Raw genomic sequence first — 20635 nt, 5'->3', positions numbered from 1 at the left:
CTTAGGGGTGGAGCTGGCAGAGGTGGGCACACCCCTCTTCCTCACTTGTTTTTCCTGCCGGTTCTCCACCCCAAAGTGGGGGGTAGACCCAGTGGGGACCAGTTGCGGAGTACAGCAAGTGGTCTGGAGAAGATCACAAAGGCGGCAGGCCTTTGAAGCTTCCCCTGCCCATCCTGGGAGAGGGGACCTAGCACCTCATCCCAGAATGTGCATTGTTGCAGGCCCTAGAGAGCGGATGGCTCTCGACCCAGGGGTCCAGCAACATGTCTGGTGGGTGGTAGCCTAAGCAGCCACTCATACAGGACACTGGTTGTGGGTTGACTTCAGGGGGGCATTTCTAAAATTTAACATTGAAACTCACACAGGCATCAGTGTTCGTACAATGTGCTGAGAAGTTTGATACCAAACTTCCCAGACTTAAGTGTATCCACTGGTACTGTGGAGTTCGTAATGACAACCTCCCAGCACCATATACTCTTTAATGGTACACTGCACTTACAATGTCTGAGAATTGACTTAGACACTGTAGGGGCACAGGGCTCATGCCTCTGTGCCCTCACCACTGGCATAGTGCACCCAGCTATAGCGGTGACAGACCTAGGCCAGGGCAGTGGTTGGTAGGCATGGCACACAGGGATGTGTGCCATGTCAACTCTTCACTTTTGATCTGCACCAAGACACAGCCTGCAAGGCAGTGTGTTTTTGAAAAGGTACAGGGCCCCTAAGGGTGGCACAATTGGCAATACAGCCCTTAGGAGCCTTCTCTGGTCACAGTGCCCTGGGTACATGGGGTACCATTTACCAGGGACCTACCTGTGGCCAGAGTTGCCAATTGGGTTTTGTTTTGGGGAAAGAACAGGCCCAGGGTTCCTGATTGGCAGGGCCCCAGAGCACATAAAGTCAAAGAGAAACTGTAGTCTGGCAACAAAAAAAAGGCTGGGGTGGGGTGGGGTGGGGGAGGGGGGGGGGGGGTTACTGCAACAGAAACCCACTTTCTCACGGGGGGCAATAGACAAGCCCAAGGACCTGGGTGTAGCTCTGCTCTTCGTGAAGCGCACCATCACTGATTCTGCCTTTTCTACAAATAGGCAAGAGACATCAAAAGGCATGTCCAAGAAGAAGCATGCTAGTTTCCGGTCCAGGGAAGAAATGACTTGGCAGTTCAGGCTAGACTGTTCCCAGGAGATCTGCAACTGGGGGTGAGTGTCTGAAAAGTTACAGTACTCTGTCCATCATCTTCTTGTGTTTGCCAAGAAGCAGCATGGACATGCCCTGTAAAACTAGACCTTCTCAGCCAGGTGCCACGCCACAAGGCCACAGACTATGAAATCGCTCAGACTAGTGACTCAGTCGTGTCAAGTCCACATCAGATGAAGAACTTTGCTGCATCTCTCCTGTAAGCAACCATCTGAGTGTATGACCCGGGCCTCCTCCAAGACCTTGGCAGCACTTACGCAACCGAATTCTATAGAGTATGGGGACAGCGGCTCAATAGACATGCAGAGGTCACTGATAGCAGTGCCAGGCGGATGCAAAAGCACACTATTACCGAAGGTGCGTCTTGAATTCCAAATATCCGGTGGAGTAGTATGGAATGTGTGATGAAGAGGCTTGGCCCACCAAGCTTTCTGGGGTGGGTTGGTGGGTACGGAAAGAGGGATCCCCAGGAGCAGGGCAATGGGCATTCACCCATTGACAGGAGCCCCTGTGCAAAGCTTAGGCCAATCCCAAAGTAGGACATCCGTAAGTGCTTCATTAAATGGAAGTAAGGGTACGGGGGGGAGGAACTCCCAGATGAATCCCCTCTGTGAAAACGTTAGTTTTGACTGTCACTGACGGCAGGTTAAGGGCCAGGACCTCTGCCGTTCTGTGCACAACCATAAAAGAGGCTCCTCCTTCGTAGCCACAAAAGGAGGGGAAACCAGGCCAGTGTCAGGTAAGGTGTCAAAGCGTCTCCCAGTTCCTCATACCAGTTGTCCTGGTTCCCCTCCATAAAGGTCCATAGGCCCCTCCCAAACGTCTCCCTCTCAAGGCCTTTGAATTAAATAAGGCACTAGCTAATCTCCAGGTAGGATGTCCCGGTCTGCACCGGAAACCGCGTCGCCCATTCAGCTCCGTGTCAGAGTCTGGGAGGACCATGGGGATGGCACCTCCTAGGGGCATCGGTACTGGACCAAGCATCGAAGAAGGTCTACCTCTCACCGATGGCTCCGCTCTGGTTCCACCGAGGGATCCTTGGGGCCAAACCTGCGCCAAAGGCAAACCCGCCGTCCTGGTTCCAGGAGGAACCTCAGCCCACGGGGCTCAAAGAGGCTCCAGAGAGGACAGGCCCCGAAAAAATTAGGCGCATGACCTCATAACATTCCTTTAACTGGGCGGTGGTCGCTCTTGCAAAAATGTGGAGCCGACTCAGGTTCAGACTCGTGGCCATAATTGCAGACGCTCCCTCGTCTTGTTGGATGACTTCGATGGACGTGAGAAAGTTGAACTGTTGCACTTCTTCCACTTCTGTGTTTTTTTGGGACTTACCATACCTACCCTATGACTTATAGTACGACAAGGAATGCCAGGATAGGCTCTGTGAACGGTCCTGTGACCTCCCACTTGCACAGGACCACAAGCGTCACCGATCCAACCAAAGTCAGGCAACAAGGCGCTTGAAGGACCGCTGCGTCACTTCTGATGATAGGGATGTTATACCAGGTCCCGATAAGCAGATATGGACAATGCTGTTTGTTTTCTCATTGTTGCAGTTTTTTGCTTCCAGTTTGAGAAGAGCACTTCTAATGTGTCTGTCCCTCTGAGGTACATATTATCTACACTAGGTATGGAGAAGTGCTAATTCTGGATGCCTTACTTATTTTGCTTAACTTGAATTATGCTGGCCTGGGGCAGAACCCAGTCTTGTTTCATCAGGTTTGGAGTTAAAGCACACAATCTACCATTAGAGCATCATCATGGAACAGAGTATGATTGGTGAGACCACAGGGCTGTACAAAGCCCCTTACGAGGCAACTAAGTTAGTATTTATGTCCATTACCCTGCAGACGTCAATGCAGGATATGCAGCGGGTGCTCATGGGAGCACTGTTAGCCAGTTAAATTGCGTTTTTGATAACATGTTGAACTACTGGATGAAAAAAGAAAATTGCATACTTAATCCATTGAAATGGGGAAGGTGCAAGTAAGCTATAAGCAAGCAATGGGGAAATGCTGCAACAGTGTCTGGCAGTCTGAATATCAACAGTTAAAAAGAACAAAAAGAAACATGAAACTTTATGAAGAGTGAGGTCTACTGTAGGAAAGTGCCCCTTTTGACACTGTTACACTATACTTTTTGCCTGGTATCTGATGCAAATTTCAAAGTGTAAGGGGTTCCTGCTAACTAGATTCCCAGGACCAGCGTTCTGGCCCTAAACTGTACTTGGGACTCCATGTAAGCCCCTAGTAACTGGTACCCCTGGTGCCTAAGACATTGGGTCTAAAGAAGGCACCGAAGGGCTGCAGCACAGATTGTCCCACCCTAACGGACGCCTAACCAAGCTCATGCAAACTGCCATTGCAGCCTGCATGTCTTCGTGCAGAGGAAAGTGAAGAGTCGACATGGCACACATCCCTGTGTGCCATGCCCACACAGCACTGCATGTGGCATTGGCAAGTCACTCCTACAGCTGGCCTTACAGCCCTAAGGCAGGGTGCACTACATCCATGTGTGGGCATATCTGCCTAAGTGGATGTGTCCCTGAGATATCGATATTCACCCTTAAATACCACAAGTGCACAGGTAAGCCATACAGAGTACATGGACTGGACACTTGTGACTACGAGTTCCCCAGCTACATGTTGGCTTCATTTTACACCCAGATCTTTGGTACCAAACAGCTCATCTTAATAAACCCAAACTAACGTCAGTGTTGGATTCATTAATAAATGCATCCAGAGGGCACCTTAGAGATGCCCCCTGAAAACCAAACGACCACTGGTGTTATTACGGACTGGTCTTCACCAGCCAGCCTAGACAAGTTTCTGACCTCCTGAGGTGACAGCCATCACTCTCGGAGTTCGGTCACAAAGTCTGCTCCGGGCGGAGGTGTTTAAAACTCCTCCACGCAGGAACGGCATTCCAGAGCAGGAAGCTTCAATCACTGTGCTGTCTTTGTGATGCGACCTAGGCCTCTCCAGATAGCAGAGATGCCAACCTCCCTGTCCTGACCCCACATTTTGGCAGCAGGACAGACAGGAAAATGTATAAGATTAGGTGATGTGCCCACATCAAGACAGCACCACCCCTAAGGTGGACCAACTGATGTGGACACCACCTTTGCAAATTCCTCCAACTTGTTTTGGATGGATTTAGCCTTCCAGGGTCAGGGTTATTCCCACGTCCCAGAGGAACTGGTCATATAGAGGGTGTGGACATACTACAGGTAGGTAGCCCATTGGCTACTATCTGTCACTCCCTATAACGCCCTGAAATGGAGTATTTAGGTGGCACCCCTGAACTCAAGAGCTCTGGTTCAACAGATCAAGAGAAGGATGAAGAAGAGTCACTGCCTGGTGAGAACTGCAGAAAACAACTTTAGGAGCAAACCCCTGCCTGCTCACAATTCGCCACCATTGCGACAAAGTAACTCATCCTGCAAACTGGAGATCTACCACAACATGTGGAAGCCTGACAGCAGTTCTAAAATCACCTACAGCCTCTCTTGGGGTGGAGGAGCTACTCACCTGCAACCCGCAGGCACCAACAAGCAGAGTGCAGTCCACCATCTTGCAGCTCCCTCGACCGACCGACGCTAGAGAGCTGTTTCCACACAGAGTGGGAAAACACCAGGATCAAACGGAGCCGTGCAGCACCATAACCCGGGGTACCGGACGCTGTGCACCAAACATCAACAGCGATAGTCTCATCCGGATTCTCCCTGCATCACGACAGAGCAACCATCAAGGGAAATCAGCATCACTGAGACCCAATTTGTGAGTGACCCAGCTGTCCTGATTTTGTCCCTGCCAGCTGTTTGTCCCCAACTGCGAGGAGCATCTTTGGGCATCCAGCCCATCCGACCCAACCACTCTGCACCCAAGCTTACTGGCTCAGGTACTGAAGAACTGGCTGTGCCCCATTGCTCCAAAACCCCTTGTGACCCAAGCTCTGTTTGGGAGCTCTCTGACTTGTCCTTAAGTTTCCCCTGTGCAGCCTGTTTTCCGGTGGACCCCCCTTCACTGTGCTGCACCCATCTGCAACCTCACCAGCACCCTGCTCCCATTGAAACCTGGGTAGTTCCAGAAGAACTGCTGGTATTACTTTGGACCTTGGCCCACTACAACTCTAAACCTAGAAGGTGAACCCTTGAAACCGACTGTACTTACTGCTATGCATTTATGACATTTCATTCCATGGGATTACATAGTGCGTAAACGCGCTCAGGTTTGAACGATTCACTTACTTGTAAAAGCTGCTAATAAAAACAGTACTTACTTTTGAACAAAGTTCTTGGTTTCACAACATATATAAAAAGAAGCATTTGTCTTCTAATTTGGTCTCGGATTTATTCTTTGAGTGTGACATCTATTGCCTCTGTGAGTACAAATGCTTAGCACTACACTCGGATAAGTCGAACTGCTCGGCCACAACCACAAAAGCACATATCTAATTATTTCTCTAAAGGCCAACTAGGGACCCACTGGACTCTACCCAGTGCACTTCTTTTTAGGGCAATATATAGAGTGCCAGCTTCCTACACCTACTGACTATGAATAAAGCATCTCAGCTAACAAATCCTTAATGGCAAGACTTTACAAATAAACGGTCTTCAACGTAGTCTATGAAATACATAATTTACCCACTAAAATTCCTTTACAGATTTTAGATCACTTGTTTCTAATCATTTACATGTTCTTGTAAGACAGGTTAGCAACATTTTACATAGTGTTCACTGAATGTTTCTGTACTACATGCACTGTATAAGATGTATCTACTTTCAGTAATATACGCAAGATAAAAGCACCGGCAAAGCTCACATCTGTATTATGGATACCTTTTTATCAAGAGCGATGACCAGATCGGACTCCATCTGCTGTTCTTTTAATTTCCACTCATGATGAGCCTTTGCATATTCATCAGAAATCTCATTTAGTTCACTTTTAGTCCGTGTAAGCCGATTTTCTGTTTCACGAACCTGAATCAATAGAAGCAATAGTTTTATTACATATACATTTATTTTGAACTGTAGATTATGCTTACCTCAATTTTTTGGAAGTAACATTTACAGAGAAGTGTGCTTTCTCTCCTAAACCGAAGTTGTTTTATGTTTGTGCAAAATAACACTATTTTACTTGTGAGCATTAACAGCCACACAGTTTGATTTCCGTTTTAATAGAAAGCTGGAGTCTGAAGCAAATGGCTTAAAAGCTTCGGTAAATTATGCCAACAGAAGCTTTCATTTAGTTTTGGAGCACATAAAACTGGTAGTTGAAAAATGTCAGCTGCAAAACTGCAAGCTCCTCATTTTTCAACACCCACATGGATGAGTAATTTGCAGGACAGCACAAACTAGAAATCATAATAGCAATGCCACAAATATGTGGTAATGTATAACCATGTATTTACTGACAATGTACTCTCACGCATATGAGAAATACACTTTGCACCAAAGGATTTAGGCCTACAGAACAATTTACTTACCTTTAGCAACTATCTTTCGAGCGGATCATCTATCTACCTGTACATCCCACACATCTTGAATCTACCTAGGCACCAGACTGGATCTGGAAAAATTACAACTGCTCTCCTGCTCCCATCATACAGCTTCCAAGAATCAGGTAGGACTGTGTATCTGGAGAACATAAACCGCAAAATATGGGGACTGAGTTCACACACAGTATGTTGGCCCAATTCTTAGCTAGCTCGCAGTGTGCCATCTGGACCCCTAACCTCACAGGGTACTGGATCTCAGAACATGACCACACTTATTCCCAAAGGAAATCGTTGAAATAGATCTACCCTTTTGTTACACAGACAAGCCTAAAGGGAGACAAGAAATATACCAATTGGCTTTTCAAACATTTATTGAAGCAACTGTATTCTTGTGAAAAAAACATGAGCTGCAATTATTAGCAGAAGAAAACAAAGCATTGTAACCAGCATTATAAGAATAGGGAAAACGATAAACAGTTAAACCATTATGGCAATATTGTATATGAAAATGATTATACATCTACTTTTACTCTTACATTGTACTACCTACATTGAGCGCATAATGGGAAGAACCCTCTACCAGATGTCTTGGGAAAACCCAACCTCTACCATTCCAGTGTATGATGTATCTTGAAGCCAATCTGGTGTAGAACAGGCAACCGTCCTTTGAAGGATGGAGATCAGAGTCAGCAAGGCTGCATCTCAGTCACAGTCAAGAATTCCAGGATAATCCGTAGAAGTGCTCATATGACAAATGTGGCTCAGAGGTGCTTTATATAATAAAAGCACTGTTCCAAATGTGCTGTGTCAGAGGTGCAGCGCTGATGTGATTATTTTGCGACTCAGAGCAGTCTCCAATCGGAAACCAAAAACAAGGGCATCATGCTCAGTGTTCCTTAGCCTTGGACAGAGTGTATTGGCAACATGATAAAATGCTCACTTATAAATATGGTGCAAGGGTAATACTTTCTAAGTATGTTATCATGCAAGTGCAAGGCATGAAAAATATAATTTAAAAAAGAGGTCAAGTTTAAATTTGCAGTACAAAATGGAGACTGTGCGCAGGCCATGTTGAACCTTACAACTCTCCGGTAGGTGGCGATTTAGTTCACCTCAACACCAGACACGTCTCCGAACTCAACATTAGCGGAGACCTATAAGAACCACTCCAGCACATCAATGATTTCTTTTCAGTCTCAGAGGCAATAATGAGTGCAACTAGAGTGACAATTCATGTCTAAAGTGATATATTAATGGACCTAGATCATTTTTCAGAACTCGGAGGAGGGCAGGATCAGTGAGAAATCTGTAGGTTGACAGCCTATCCATCAGACTAATCTTAATATATGAGATTAACTTGTTCCCATGGATACTTCTATCTACAAACTACTCACTTCGAATTCATACCCAAGCAGTATCTCCATGTTGTGGGTCTGGGTAAATGGTTGAACCAAGACGACCAGCAGAACATACCTGTGAAATAGCCATCCATATGGACTTTCGAATAAAGGCAGTAATGTTTGATAAAGGTGTGGATTGAAGCTTAGGGGCAGGCCACCAGATGTCCAAAATAGGGACACCTCTGCAAAAAGATAAAGAAACAGCCTTTGCCTTGGTGGTAGGGACCATGAGTCCATCCAGATGCTCATTGTTGGCAATAACAAAGCCAATCTAAATACACAACGCAAGTGACCTGGAAGGTAGCTTCTTCTTAATGGCCCTGACATATTTTGGCACCCACATACCTGCTGAACAGCTATCAACTCAGTATTCTTATGGTCTTAACCATGTAGAAGCTTAAAGGCCTGAGAAGATGCAGGAGGCGGAGCCATTCCTCAACCTTGGAGGGAGTACGAGACAGAAACAGAGGCAGTGTGATAGACTGGCCTATGGGAAACAGTCACCACTTTAGGCAGGAGCAAAAAGTTACATACCTTTGGAAACACTTTTCAGTGGATATTCTAACCACATATGCCTCACAATTTAGAATATTCTCAAGTGTTAGACTGGTTTCAGTGATGTTTTTTTCAAGCTGTGCTGCCCACACGTCAGTAGGTGGGTTTGTATGGCTTTGGAATGACTTCATACAACCCAAAAAGTGACACGGCGGAACCCCAAATAAGTGCCATCCCTTCGAACTTGGAATCTTAAGACATTCAGAAACCCACTCCAGAAAGCAGGGTGATGAGAGGACAGTGAGGAATCTCCAAGATTTACAGTATCCAAAAGAAAGACCATTACCCACTATTAAGTAATTTGTTCTTCTAATGGGTACTAATAATCAGATTCCTCACCTTTACAATAGATACCACAGTAGTAATTCCAAAGCACAAGATCAGACTTTCCTACAGTAGCAAACCCCCAAATTAGTCTTTCACTACTGAGGCATACTCCTCTCATACGGTAGCATTGGTAATTTCTTGATAAACGTTTAAGCTGTAATTCCTGATCAGAAAGGAGTGGCTGCATACTTTTTCAATATTTTTGGAATGGTTATAACTACTCTAATGATAAAGTTGGATTTAACAGACAAGCTACTTAACTTCGATAATACCTTAGAATATCCCAGATGTCAGGCTGGATCCGGAAGACATTTGATCGCGCAATACCTGTAAGAAAGTGGCTCTTTTTATACTGTTCCCAAATAGGTACAGTGTGCACAGAGTCCACAGTCCCCAGAGGTTTGGCAGAGGCTAAAGTTAGATATAACCTTACTCTCTAAAGTGGTAGCTTGGTCGAGCAGTAAGGCAGTATCAGAGGACAGTGTAAAGCATTTGTTGTACACAGTCAGCAAATGGTCTCACACACAAGAACTGAACTCTAGGCCAACGGTTTGTATATAAAAATATATGCTTGTTTTATTTTAGAACCAACAATAGGTATCAAAATATACTTTCTCAGAATGAGATGCTTTAGATAAATACTTTTCAAAATGCAAAAGACATTTGAATGCAATAGTTACAGTTGTTGCAATAGGCAACACAATTTCAAACAATTATACATTGAGCTCAATGGGAATTTCTAGTTAAATGTAATTGATTACTTTTCGGATTACTTTTCTTACCACTGGACTGGATCCTAGATTCAGTCCTGGGACATCTCCTGTAAACAGTGGAGTAAAACCGTTTTGGTTACAGTTGTGATTTTTAAGGAATATTATTGTATTCCAAAAGTTGACAGAAACTTTCACATAGAATCACCAATGTTATCCTATGGGAGGAAATTCACTTCGCAGGTAAGTAGGTTTATCGTTACTTTTTTTTACTCAGTGTTGGATCCTGGATCCAGCACCGGTGTATCTCCTGTAAACCGTTGAAAGAATACGTTTTTGTTATACAGGCGATTTTTAACGAATATATGCAAGTTTGCAAAATCGACACTTAGAAGAATTTCTGGCAAAAACCAGGCAATGTTATCCTATTGGGGAAAATCAAGTTAGCGGTAAGTACGGTTGTAATTACTTTGCAGGGTCAGTGCTGGGCACCAAGATCCAGCACTGGGATCTCTCCTGACAACAGGTTAGTAAATTCGTTTTCGGAATTCGGCTGACTTTAGGTGAATATTTTAAAGTTTCAAAACTCGACACTTAAAAGAATTTCCAAGTGAAACCAGTCAATGTTACCCTATGAAAGAAAAGTGAGTTATCGGCTTTTGGGTACGTTCTCGAATGGCAAAGTTAAGGTTCTGGGCATAGGCTCAGGGGTCTCCCAGGGTCAGGTAGGTACAGTTGTTACACCCTCAGCGGCACAGGGGCAGCCGGGTGCAGAGAGAGTTAGGCCCAATGTTATCCTATGGGAGGCAGGGGGCCCTTGGTTGGTGGCTGCTGGCTAGCAGGCCACGTGGCTGTGGGAGCTGGGCTCCTGTTCACTTGCTCGGGGCAAATGGGGAAGTAGATTAGGATAGAGGTTGCACTGCCAGGGGCACTCGGGCGGCTTGGTGCAGGGTGATTTTGAGTCGTCAGGCGCTCTGTAGATTTCAATGGAGAAGCTCAAAGACTAACAAAGGCTGCAAGCTCTGGGACGAAGATTCTTCAGGTGCGACCACCCCTTCGAGAGGTAAGTTGGGAAGTTGGAGGCGAGGTAGGCACCCAGGAGTGGGGCACAAGGGGCCGCAGGGCGCCGGGGTGCCTTCTGGCATCGGGAAATCTAACCCTCTGCTGGTCGCGGTTGGCGGGTTCCCTGGTTCTGATGCTGCAGGCGTCGTCAGGAGCGTCGAGGTGGGTCCTTGGGTGCTGGATTCGGGGTCACAGTCACCAGGGAGACTTCCTCGTGGTCTTTGTCCACTCCGGCACAGGTCAGGCTTGGCGGGTGCAGATTGTGCAGGAGTCCCAGTTGGTTAGAGTCACAAGGCAGTCAGGTCCTCTGGGGTTTTTGAGGTTGCTGACCACTGGAGATGCCGGGGTTCAGCAGGAGCAGGTTCGAGGGTCGACAGGCCTGTAGGGCTGGGGCCAAATCAATTGGTGTCTTCCTCTTGTTAGCAGCTGCACAGCAGGTCTTCTTGTTTCTTGATCTTCGTGCTTGTTTCGGAATCTGGATCCGAGGAAGGAAGGTTCAGGGCGCCCCTAAATACTAAATTTAGGGGTGTCACAGGTAGGTAAAGGGCAGGGACCAATGGGTCCCTTCCCTGGGGTGGGTACATCCCCTATCCTGCCACTCTCCTGTGGGAGGGGGGCAGTAGCCTAGTCCTGATTGTGCAGGGCTTCCCATCTTCAAGATGGCGAAAGTCTGGCGATGTGCTTCACCTCACCTTCCCCACCTGAGGGGTGGAGTTGGCAGAGGCTGGCACACCCCTTTTCATCACTTCGCTTTTCCTGCCGATCTTCCCACCAGAGAGGGGGTCAGAACCGGTGGGGGCCAGTTGCAGAGTACAGCAAGTGGCCTGGAGAAGCTCACAAAGGCGGCAAGCCTTTGAAGCTTCCCCTGCCCATCCTGGGGGAGGAGACCTAGCACCTCGCCCAGGATGTGCTTTGTTGTAGGCCCAGGAGAGCAGATGGCTCTCTACCCAGGGGTCCAGCATCATGTATGCTGTGTGGCACCCTATGCAGCCCCTCAGACAAGACGTGGATTGTAGGTTAGGTTCAGGGGGCAACTCTAAGTTGCCCTCTGTCGTGCATCTTACAGTAAATCCCACACTGGCATCAGTGTGGGTTTACTGTGCTGAGAAGTTTGAAACCAAACTTCAGTCTTCAGTGTTGCCATCGTGGTGCTGTGGAGTTCGTGTTGACGACCTCCCAGCACCATATACTCTTAATGGCTACACTGCCATTTACAGTGCCCAGGAATGGACCTGGGTACTGTAGGGGCACAGGGCTCACACACCTGTGCCCACACCACTGGCATAGGGCACCCAGCTAGAGGGGTGACTGAGGTATGCCAGGGCAGTGTGTGCTGTGGGCATGGCACACAGGAATGTGTGCCATGTCGACTCTTTTGTTCTGCACCCAGACACTCAGCCTGCAAAGGCAGTGTGTGTGTGTGTGTGTGTCAGGGTACAGGGCCTCTAAGGGTGGCACAATAAGTGCTGCTGTCCTTAGGGGCCTTCTCTTGTCACAAGGCCCTGGGTACCTAGGATACCATTTACCAGGGGCTGACATGTGGCCAGGGTTTGCTAATTTGGGTTTTGGCTGTTAGTTTTTAGGGAAGGAACCCAGGCCCTGGGCACCTGATTGGCAGGAGCCCAGGGCACACCAAGGAAAAGTGCATCAGTTATCAGGCAAAAAGTGTGGGGGGGGGTTACTGCAACAGAAACCCACTTCCTTACAATACCCTTGCACGCAGGCAGATGGTGTCAGTCAGATCCGTGTGACTTTGTCCGCGCTGGAAGCGACGTCCGCACCACCTATCTAGGCACACAGCTTGGCACAATGACGTCAGTTATTTTCAACAACTTTCAATTCTGGGAGCATGGAGCCATGAAGTGCACGGACAGTGGTGTGTTTAGAATAACTAGGGCCCTGAAAAGGATCATCTCTGACCCTAAATATCTGACTGCAGTGTGGTGATTGGGTGGGTCGGTAAGGAATCTACAGCTAGATTATATCTACCAGATAAGGCGATACCAAAGGTAAGTAACTTGTCCATCTGATAGACCTACCTAGACACAGATTCTGTACCTTAGAATAGATACCCAAGCAATACCATTCCCGGAGGAGGGACTGAGAACAGAATAGACCAAGAAGTCCTGCAGGACAGAGCATCCAAAAAGGGTGTCCCTTCGGACTGGACTGTCCAGGCAGTAGTGTGTGGTAAACGTGTGCAGGGATGTTCAAGTTGCTGCTTGACAAATGTCAAGGACTGGAAAACCACACTGCAACGGTGTGGTAGCAGCCTGAGCTCTGGTATAAGCAGCCTTTGAGCCTTCCCAAAGCTGCTTCGTGGCCAGAGCGTAGCAAATTTTGAGGCAGAGGACAACCCATCATGACCGTCCTCTTCTGCACCGCACAACCTTTCTTTAATTCAATGTACCCCACAAAGAGTCGGTCATACACCCGGAACTCTTTTGTACGGTCATGGTAGAACAACAATGCTCTTTTTGGGTCCAGACGGTGAAGTCGCTCCTGTTATTTAGAGGGGTGCGGAAGAGTCCAGAAAGTGGGCAACGTGATATTGCACCACATGGAATTGTGTTACCACTTTCGGCAGGAAAGAAGCCTTAATGGGAAGAACTAACTTATCAGGGAAGATGGTCAGGTAAGGAGGCTTGGATGACAGAGCCTGGAATTAGCTCACACTCCAGGAAGAAGTCATTGCCACCAGCAAGGCTGTTTTAATGGTAAGCAACCAGGGTGTGCAGAGGTTCGAACCAAACAATCAGTAAGGTGAGAACCAAATTAAAGGTCCCACTGAGGTATGTTGAAAGAGGTAGGTTGAAACATATGTACAAGCCCCTTAAGAAATGTATTTACAATAGGGGATTTAAATAAAAAGGGTTGGTCTGGCAGCCTCAAAAAGGAAGACCGAGCCGAAAGGTACCACTTAAGATTGCATAGAGCAGAGCCCTGCTGGGCAAGGGTCAAAATAAAAAGGACTTGAGAGAGCGAACAAGAAAGATGATCAATAGACCTTTCTGTACAATATTTTGCAAATTTATGCCAACGGCAGGCGTACATGATCTTATAAGAGGGACACCTGGCAGCCAAATTCACATCACAGACTTCGGGAGAAGGCTGAATGCAGTCAACTGCTACCGGTCAATCTCCATGCAAGTAGACAAAGTAGACAGGTCCGGGTGGAGGACCCTCCCATGCTGCGGCAACAGAAGACCCTCCCGAAGTGGCAGCCTGATCAGAGGATCAATTCTCAGTTGGAGAAGCTCAGGATACCAAACTCAGTGCCCAGCCCGAAGCCACAAAAATGACTTGGGGCCCAGCCGCTCCTGATCTTCTTGAGCTCTGAACAGTAATGGAATTGGTTGAAAAGCATGCAGGAGGCCTGAGCTCAACTTGAGACAAAAAGCGGCACAGAGGTAGTGCCGCCTTGGAAACTTCAGGGCAAAAAAGGCTGACATTGCTGATTCTCAGAGGAGGTAAACTGATCTAACTAAGGCTCTCCCGACTTCTGAAAGAGACCTTGGCACCACCTCTGGATGGAAACGCCATTCGTAATCTGCTAGACATGGACAGCTGTGTTTGTCCACCCTGGCATTCACCTATGGTGAAGGAATGTGCACTGCCAGGTGTTGAACCACTAGGGATACGCCTGGTTGTTCCAGGCATGTCCAGAGATGCAGGGCCTCTTCACTAAGGGTCCAGGATCCCAACCCACCCGGTTTGCTGCAGTATCACATCGCTGTGGTGTTGTCCATTAACACCTTAAACAGCTTTCCCTTGATGGAAGGGAGAAAAACTTTCAATGCCAAGCGTCTCACTCGAAACCCCAGAAAGTGGATGTGGAGTCCAGATTTCACCTGAGACCAGAGTCCTCTGATCTCCACCTCTCCTTAACAGCCACCCCATCCATGGAGTGATGCATCTGTCACAACTGTGTAATCTGGTTGGGGAAGGAAGAGGTCTGCCTCTGACCCAATCGCGGTTGGTGGGCCACCACTGCAAATCCTGTCCAGTTTCGGTCCAGATCTGGACATTGTCAGAGAGATTCCCCTAATGCTGCACCCAGTAGAACTCCAGGTCCCACCACAGAGCCCGCATATCTGGCATGTGTCACTAGCAGGATGTAGGAGGCCATGAGGCCCAGTAGCCTTATTGACAGTCTCATCAAAATCCAGGATAGAACAAGTTGCTTACATTCGGTAACAATATATCTGTAAGAAACATTAGTTAGTGACAGATTCCTTACCTTAGAATTACCCCCAGGCGTCAGACTGGATCCGGTAAGTTTTCGTCAGCACTACCACTGCGTGTCGGAAGGTGGTGTCGTGCAGCTCCGCGTCCGTCGTTGGCGTCGTGGTCACCAATAGGACATCGCGGCAACTACTTAAGACGCCACACTTGCGCGCTGACGTCAGTTCTGTACACTACTTTCTGCACCAGGAACGCATAGCCATGCAAGGTACTGACCACTGGTGCCTTGAAACTAGGGCCCTGAAAGGGATGACCTTAATCCTAGAAATCAGTTCGCAGAACGGGGAGGATGGGTGGGGCAGTAAGGAATCTATCACTACTAATGTTTCTTACAGATATATCGTTATCGAAGGTAAGTAACTTGTTCATCTAAAAGACAGTGATAGATTCCTTACCTTAGAATAGATACCCCAGCAATACCAAGCCCGGTGGTGGGACTGCGAACCAAGATCACACCAGGAAGTCCCGGAGAACTGAACGGCCAAAGAAGCAGTCTCTTCGGACTTGGCTATCCAGGTAGTAATGCTTAGTAAAAGTGTGCAGCGTGGCCCACGTATCTGCCTGACAGATGTCTTGTAAGGGGACACCATGTGTCAATGCCGTAGTGGCAGCAGTCGCCCTGGTGGAATGGGCGCGCAGCCCCAACAGTGGGTCCTTCTTTGCCAGAGAATAACAGGCTTTAAAACAGAAGACGACCCATCGGGAGATAGTCAGCTTGTGTACGGCCTGACCTTTCTTGGGGGCAACGTAGCCAACAAAGAGCTGGTCATCCACCCATAACTGTTGTGTGCGGTCCAGACAGGGGAGCCTCTCTTCAAGGATGCGGAAAGAAGGTGGGCAAAGTGATGGCTTGCTCGATGTGAAAAGTAGTGACAACTTTTGGCAGAAAGGATGGACGGGTGCTGAGCACAACCTTGTCCGGATGGACAGACAGAAAGGGAGATTTACAAGAAAGAGCCTGGAGCTCACTCACTCGTCTAGCTGAGGTGATGGCAATCAGGAAAGCAGTCTTCAAAGTTAAGAGGTATAGCGGACAATTGTGAAGAGGGTCAAAGGGAGCGTACATCATATATGTGAGAACCAGGTTCAAGTCCCACTGCGGCATCACAAAAGGAATAGAAGGGAAAAGGTGAGTAATGCCTTTGAGGACTATTTACAAAAGGGTACTTGAAAAGAGAGGGCTGATCAGGGAGCCTGAGAAAGGCTGAAATAGCCGAAAGGTAGCCCTTGATAGTGCCCAGAGCAGAGCCCTGCTGGGCCAAAGAAAGAAGGAACAAAAGGACTTCAGAAAGGAGGGGCAGAAAGGGGATCCACAGCCTTTGCTGTGCACTATGCCACAAATTTGTTCCACCTGCAGGTGTATACCAACTTAGTGGAGGGAGCCCTGGCTGCCAGAATGACATTACAAACTTCAGGAGGCAAGTCGAAAGGAATCAACAGAAGCCCCTCAATCTCCACCCAAGGAGGTGGAGACTGGACAGGTTCGGGTGGAGGACCGTCCCCTGCTGCTGCGACAGAAGATCCTCCCAAAAGGCAGTCGGATCGGGGGATCAATGGTCATACTGAGTAGCTCGGGATACCATACTCTTGGAGCCAAGTCTGGAGCCACAAGGATGACTTGGGCCCGGTCGTGCCTGATATTCAGCACTCAGGCCAGAAGTGGTATAGGCGGAAAGGCGTACAACAGACCGCAACTTAACTCGCGACAAAAAGCGTCGCCTTGGAAATTCCAGCACGCAGAACTGCTGGCATTGCGTGTTCTTTTTGGTGGCGAAGAGATCTAACCAAGGCTCTCCCCACTGTTGAAAGAGACCTTGTGCTACGTCCGAGTGAAGAAGTCATTTGTGATCCATCATGCACCTGCAGCTGAGTTTGTCCGCCCTAGCGTTCAGTGAGCCGTCCAGGAGTTGAACCACCAGGATAATGCCCTGCTGTTCCAGCCATGTTCAGAGGCGCAGAGCCTTCTGACATAGGGGCCACGACCCCACCCCACCCTGTTTGTTGCAGTACCACATGGTGGTGGTGTCTGAACACCTGCACTAGTCTCCCCTTGACAGAGGGAAGGAATGCCTTCACTGCAAGTCGGATCGCCAGGAGCTCCAGAAGGTTGATATGGAGCAGGTACTCCGCCGGAGACCAGAGGCCTCTGATCTCTGCCTCTCCCATGTGGCCTCCCCATCTCAGGAGGGACACATCAGTCACCCCTGTGTGCTCCGGTTGGGGAAGGGAGAGGATCTGCCAGTGACCCAATGCCTGTTTGTTAGCCACCACTGCAATTGTCGTGCAGTACCCTCTGAGATCTGGACGGACTCGGACAGGTTCCCCTGATGCTGTGCCCACTGGAACTTCAGGTCCCACTGCAGAGCCCGCATATGCATTATGATCGACCAGCAGGATGCAGGAGGCCATGAGGCCCAGCAGCCTCAGGGTCATCCTGATCGAAACACAGGATATAGGCCGAAAGATCGGAATCAGAGCCTGAATATCCTGGTCTCGCCGTTCGGGAGAATAGACCCAAAAGAGTCTTATCCAGAACCGCTCCGATGAAGAGGAGCTTCTGAGAGGGAATCGGGTGCGACTTCGGCACATTGATGGAGAACCCCAGCAAATGATGGTCAGCCATAGTCTGGGGGGTGGGGGGACTACTGCCTGGGGTGAACCCGCCTTCAACAGCCAGCCGTCGAGATAGGGGGAAGACTGGAACCCCTGATCTGAGCAGATGAGCTGTGACCACCGCCATCACTTTCGAGGACAACCGAGGGGCGCTGGTAAGGCCAAAGGGGAGCTCGGTAAACCGAAAGTGCTCGTGGCCTACCGTAAACCACAGGTAACGCCGGTGGGCCGGCAGGACAGGAATATGGAAATATGCGTCCTGCAGATCCAACGCTACCATCCAGTCCAGGGTAGAGGACAGACCAGACCTGAGCCAGAGTTAACATCTTGAACTTCTCCTTCCGTAGGAAGCGACTGACATTCCAGATGTCTAAGATAGGACGCAGGCCCTTGTATTTCTTGGGCACCAGAAAGTAGTGGGAGTAACAGCCAAGACCTACTCCTGGCCCAGGAATGCGCTTGATGGCCTCCTTGGCCAAAAGGGCCACAACATCCTGTTTAAGAAGTGCCAAGTGATGCGCCGACATGCGGTGGTACTGGGGAGGCATGGCTGGAGGGGTAGTCTCGAAGGGGAGGGAGTAGCCCCTTCGGACTATTTGTAAAACCCACCTGTCAGTAGTGATGGTGCGCCAGTGAGGGAGGTGATGGCAAATCCTGCCGCCCACTGGCATTTGATGGGCCTGAAAAACCGGACTAGGAAGGTTTGGAGGCAGTGGTGGCCAGGGTGCAGGTGGACTGACCCGCCCGCTGGCCCCCTGATGCACCTTGGCGGTCCCAAGTCCGCGGCCGCGCTGGGACTGTTGCTGCGCAGCCCAGTGGCTCTGAAGCGAACGTGTCGGGGCGCGCCTTCATCTTCCACTGAAGGTCCAGGACCTCTGCTGCCCTTCTCACCACCATAGCATATGAAGCTCCCTCCACCAAAGCCATGGTAGGGGGAGAAAGCACACCATAATCTGGGGAGGTATGCAGTCCACTGGCCTCACCCAATTCCTTATAGCAGTCCATTTCTTGCTCAAGCTGGTCTTGTAAAAGGGCCAGCGACCCCTACCAATCTTCCTCCATTCCAAGCCCCTCTAAATAAGGCTGTGGAACCCAAGGGTGACGTCGACACCGGAATCTGAGTCAATAGGTGGCGATCTGACTCCTTGGGGATACGAATGGGGCTTTCACCGCTGGGGGACACCAGGAGTCTCAGCATGGGGGCCAGCATCGGCGAAGGTCGCAGGGGCACGATCGCCGCCAGTCCAGATCCACCATCGGATCCATTGCGGGGCATCGGCAAAGTAATGGAGCCACCAGCGTGGAACCCAATGGAGCCCCCTCTGCACCTACGGGGCTCGAAGGCTCGCCGGGAGGGCCACGTCAGCTAAATATGAGGCACATGGCATCATAGATTTCATTAAGCTTGGCGGAGTTGCTCCAGCTCCTTGAAAGGTAAGGAAGCGGGGAGCCGACCCAGGTGCAGGTTCGGCCTAGAGAGTCGAGAGTCATATGTCACATCAACCAACAGAAGGGGAGAAGTTGAAGCATGCCTCATCTTCTTGTGTTTCTTATGGCTCTTACCGGACTGACCCAACGACTACTTCAAGTGGGAGGATGGGGACTTAGGACCCCGTAGCAGTGTCCAGACCTTCCTCTCAACTGGGATTGGGAACAAGAACTCCGGGGTGAACAGTGTGCAGTCAAACTCAGGGCCACAATCAGCTTTAGGGACCATTCCCTCAAAGTTTCCGAAGCCATGGCCTGCAAGTCGGAGCACGACTTCAAGTTGTAGTTGCGCTCCAGGCACCAGAGACAAGTTCTGGATAATGGTCAGTGATTCCCCGTGGGATGCCTAGCTGACAGTGAAGTTGCAGTTCATAACAGATATAGAATATAGATGTGCTCATACTTAAAAACAGGAGGCAATGATTACAGAAAAAGACGCCTGCCTCTGAGCAAACCGGGAATGTTTGAAAGACATTCCCCTCGGCATAAACTACGAAGCACACTGCAGTAATTTCTGTTGCGAGAGTCTGGTAACCATGCAAATAGAAGTCAGAGCAGCAGCTCTGTCCTTTAATCAGAAATCGCTGACAATTAACATGAAGCCCTGATGAGTCCCGGTAGCAGAGGACTGGGTCTTGAAACGCGTTGGCACTTTTTTCAACACGGAGGAATTTGAGTAAACTTGTTGGGATATGAGGGATTTGCATTGAATCGTATGCCCCAGGCATACACACTAAACATTTTCCCATGTTTGGCACATGTTTGGCCCCAAAATCAAGATAGTGATAAGAGTATCCTAGTTTCTGATGTTATGATGCAAAAGTCCAATGTTTTTTAATATAAATTTGTTTGTATACAAGTATTTCATGCACCGTCTATTGTAAATCTACATAAGTATTTTTCATGTTTTGTATGTTCATTTGAAAAATGTGTGTCACTTTACTTCTCATGCAACTAAAATCTTTTTGGTAAAATACAAACACAATTTCAAAGAAAGGAATGGTTCAATAAAAATGACATTCAAACAGAAAAGATAGTGGTCTGTTTGTTGCTGAAAAAAAATAAGAGCATAACGTCAAACAGAGCCAGGTTCCTCTATTTGTATTCAATTTAGTAAGGGCCTACCTGGTTCTGGTACTTTGGGCCTATCCCCCCCAACTTTTAGAAAGTTGGCATTTCTCTGTTCTTACTGCTCTGTGTACCTAGCAGCCTATCTGCAATGCATTTCTAGGGTGGGTGACAGTTACTTCGTGCATTCCCTTTAGATAGCCACAAACACAGGAAGGGTGGGTGTGAAATAGAACTCATCTGCAATCGGATAGCTCTTCCTGGGCAGGAGGGAGAGGGGGAGCAAACACCAGAATAGACCGTGTCCCATTTCCCACACAAAGGGATGATTACTACCCACCCCCAAAGTCTGGAGCCAGGGTTGGGAAGAAAGGGAGACCTGTGCACTTCAAGGGCCTATTGTGAAGTCCCAGAGCCATCAAAGACTTCTTACAACTCTGCAACAACACCTGGGCTCTGCCAACTGAGTCT

At 48.6% G+C, this 20635-nt stretch overlaps 1 protein-coding gene across 11 annotated transcripts in view; it reads right to left on the bottom strand.

Annotated features, from left to right (window-relative positions):
* Nucleotides 1-20635, bottom strand: part of NUMA1 (nuclear mitotic apparatus protein 1) — a 734824-nt gene that overhangs the window by 455782 nt on the left and 258407 nt on the right. For all 11 annotated transcript variants that reach the window (XM_085623424.1, XM_085623417.1, XM_085623420.1 and 8 more), the window contains one exon: nt 6038-6178. In XM_085623424.1, the coding sequence (XP_085479550.1) occupies nt 6038-6178 (141 nt within the window). The remainder of the gene's footprint in view (nt 1-6037; nt 6179-20635) is intronic.

The sequence above is a fragment of the Triturus cristatus genome, chromosome 8 (genome assembly GCF_964204655.1).
Source record: "Triturus cristatus chromosome 8, aTriCri1.1, whole genome shotgun sequence".
Classification (NCBI taxonomy): domain Eukaryota; kingdom Metazoa; phylum Chordata; class Amphibia; order Caudata; family Salamandridae; genus Triturus; species Triturus cristatus.
This window is presented reverse-complemented; position numbering and strand designations above follow the sequence as displayed.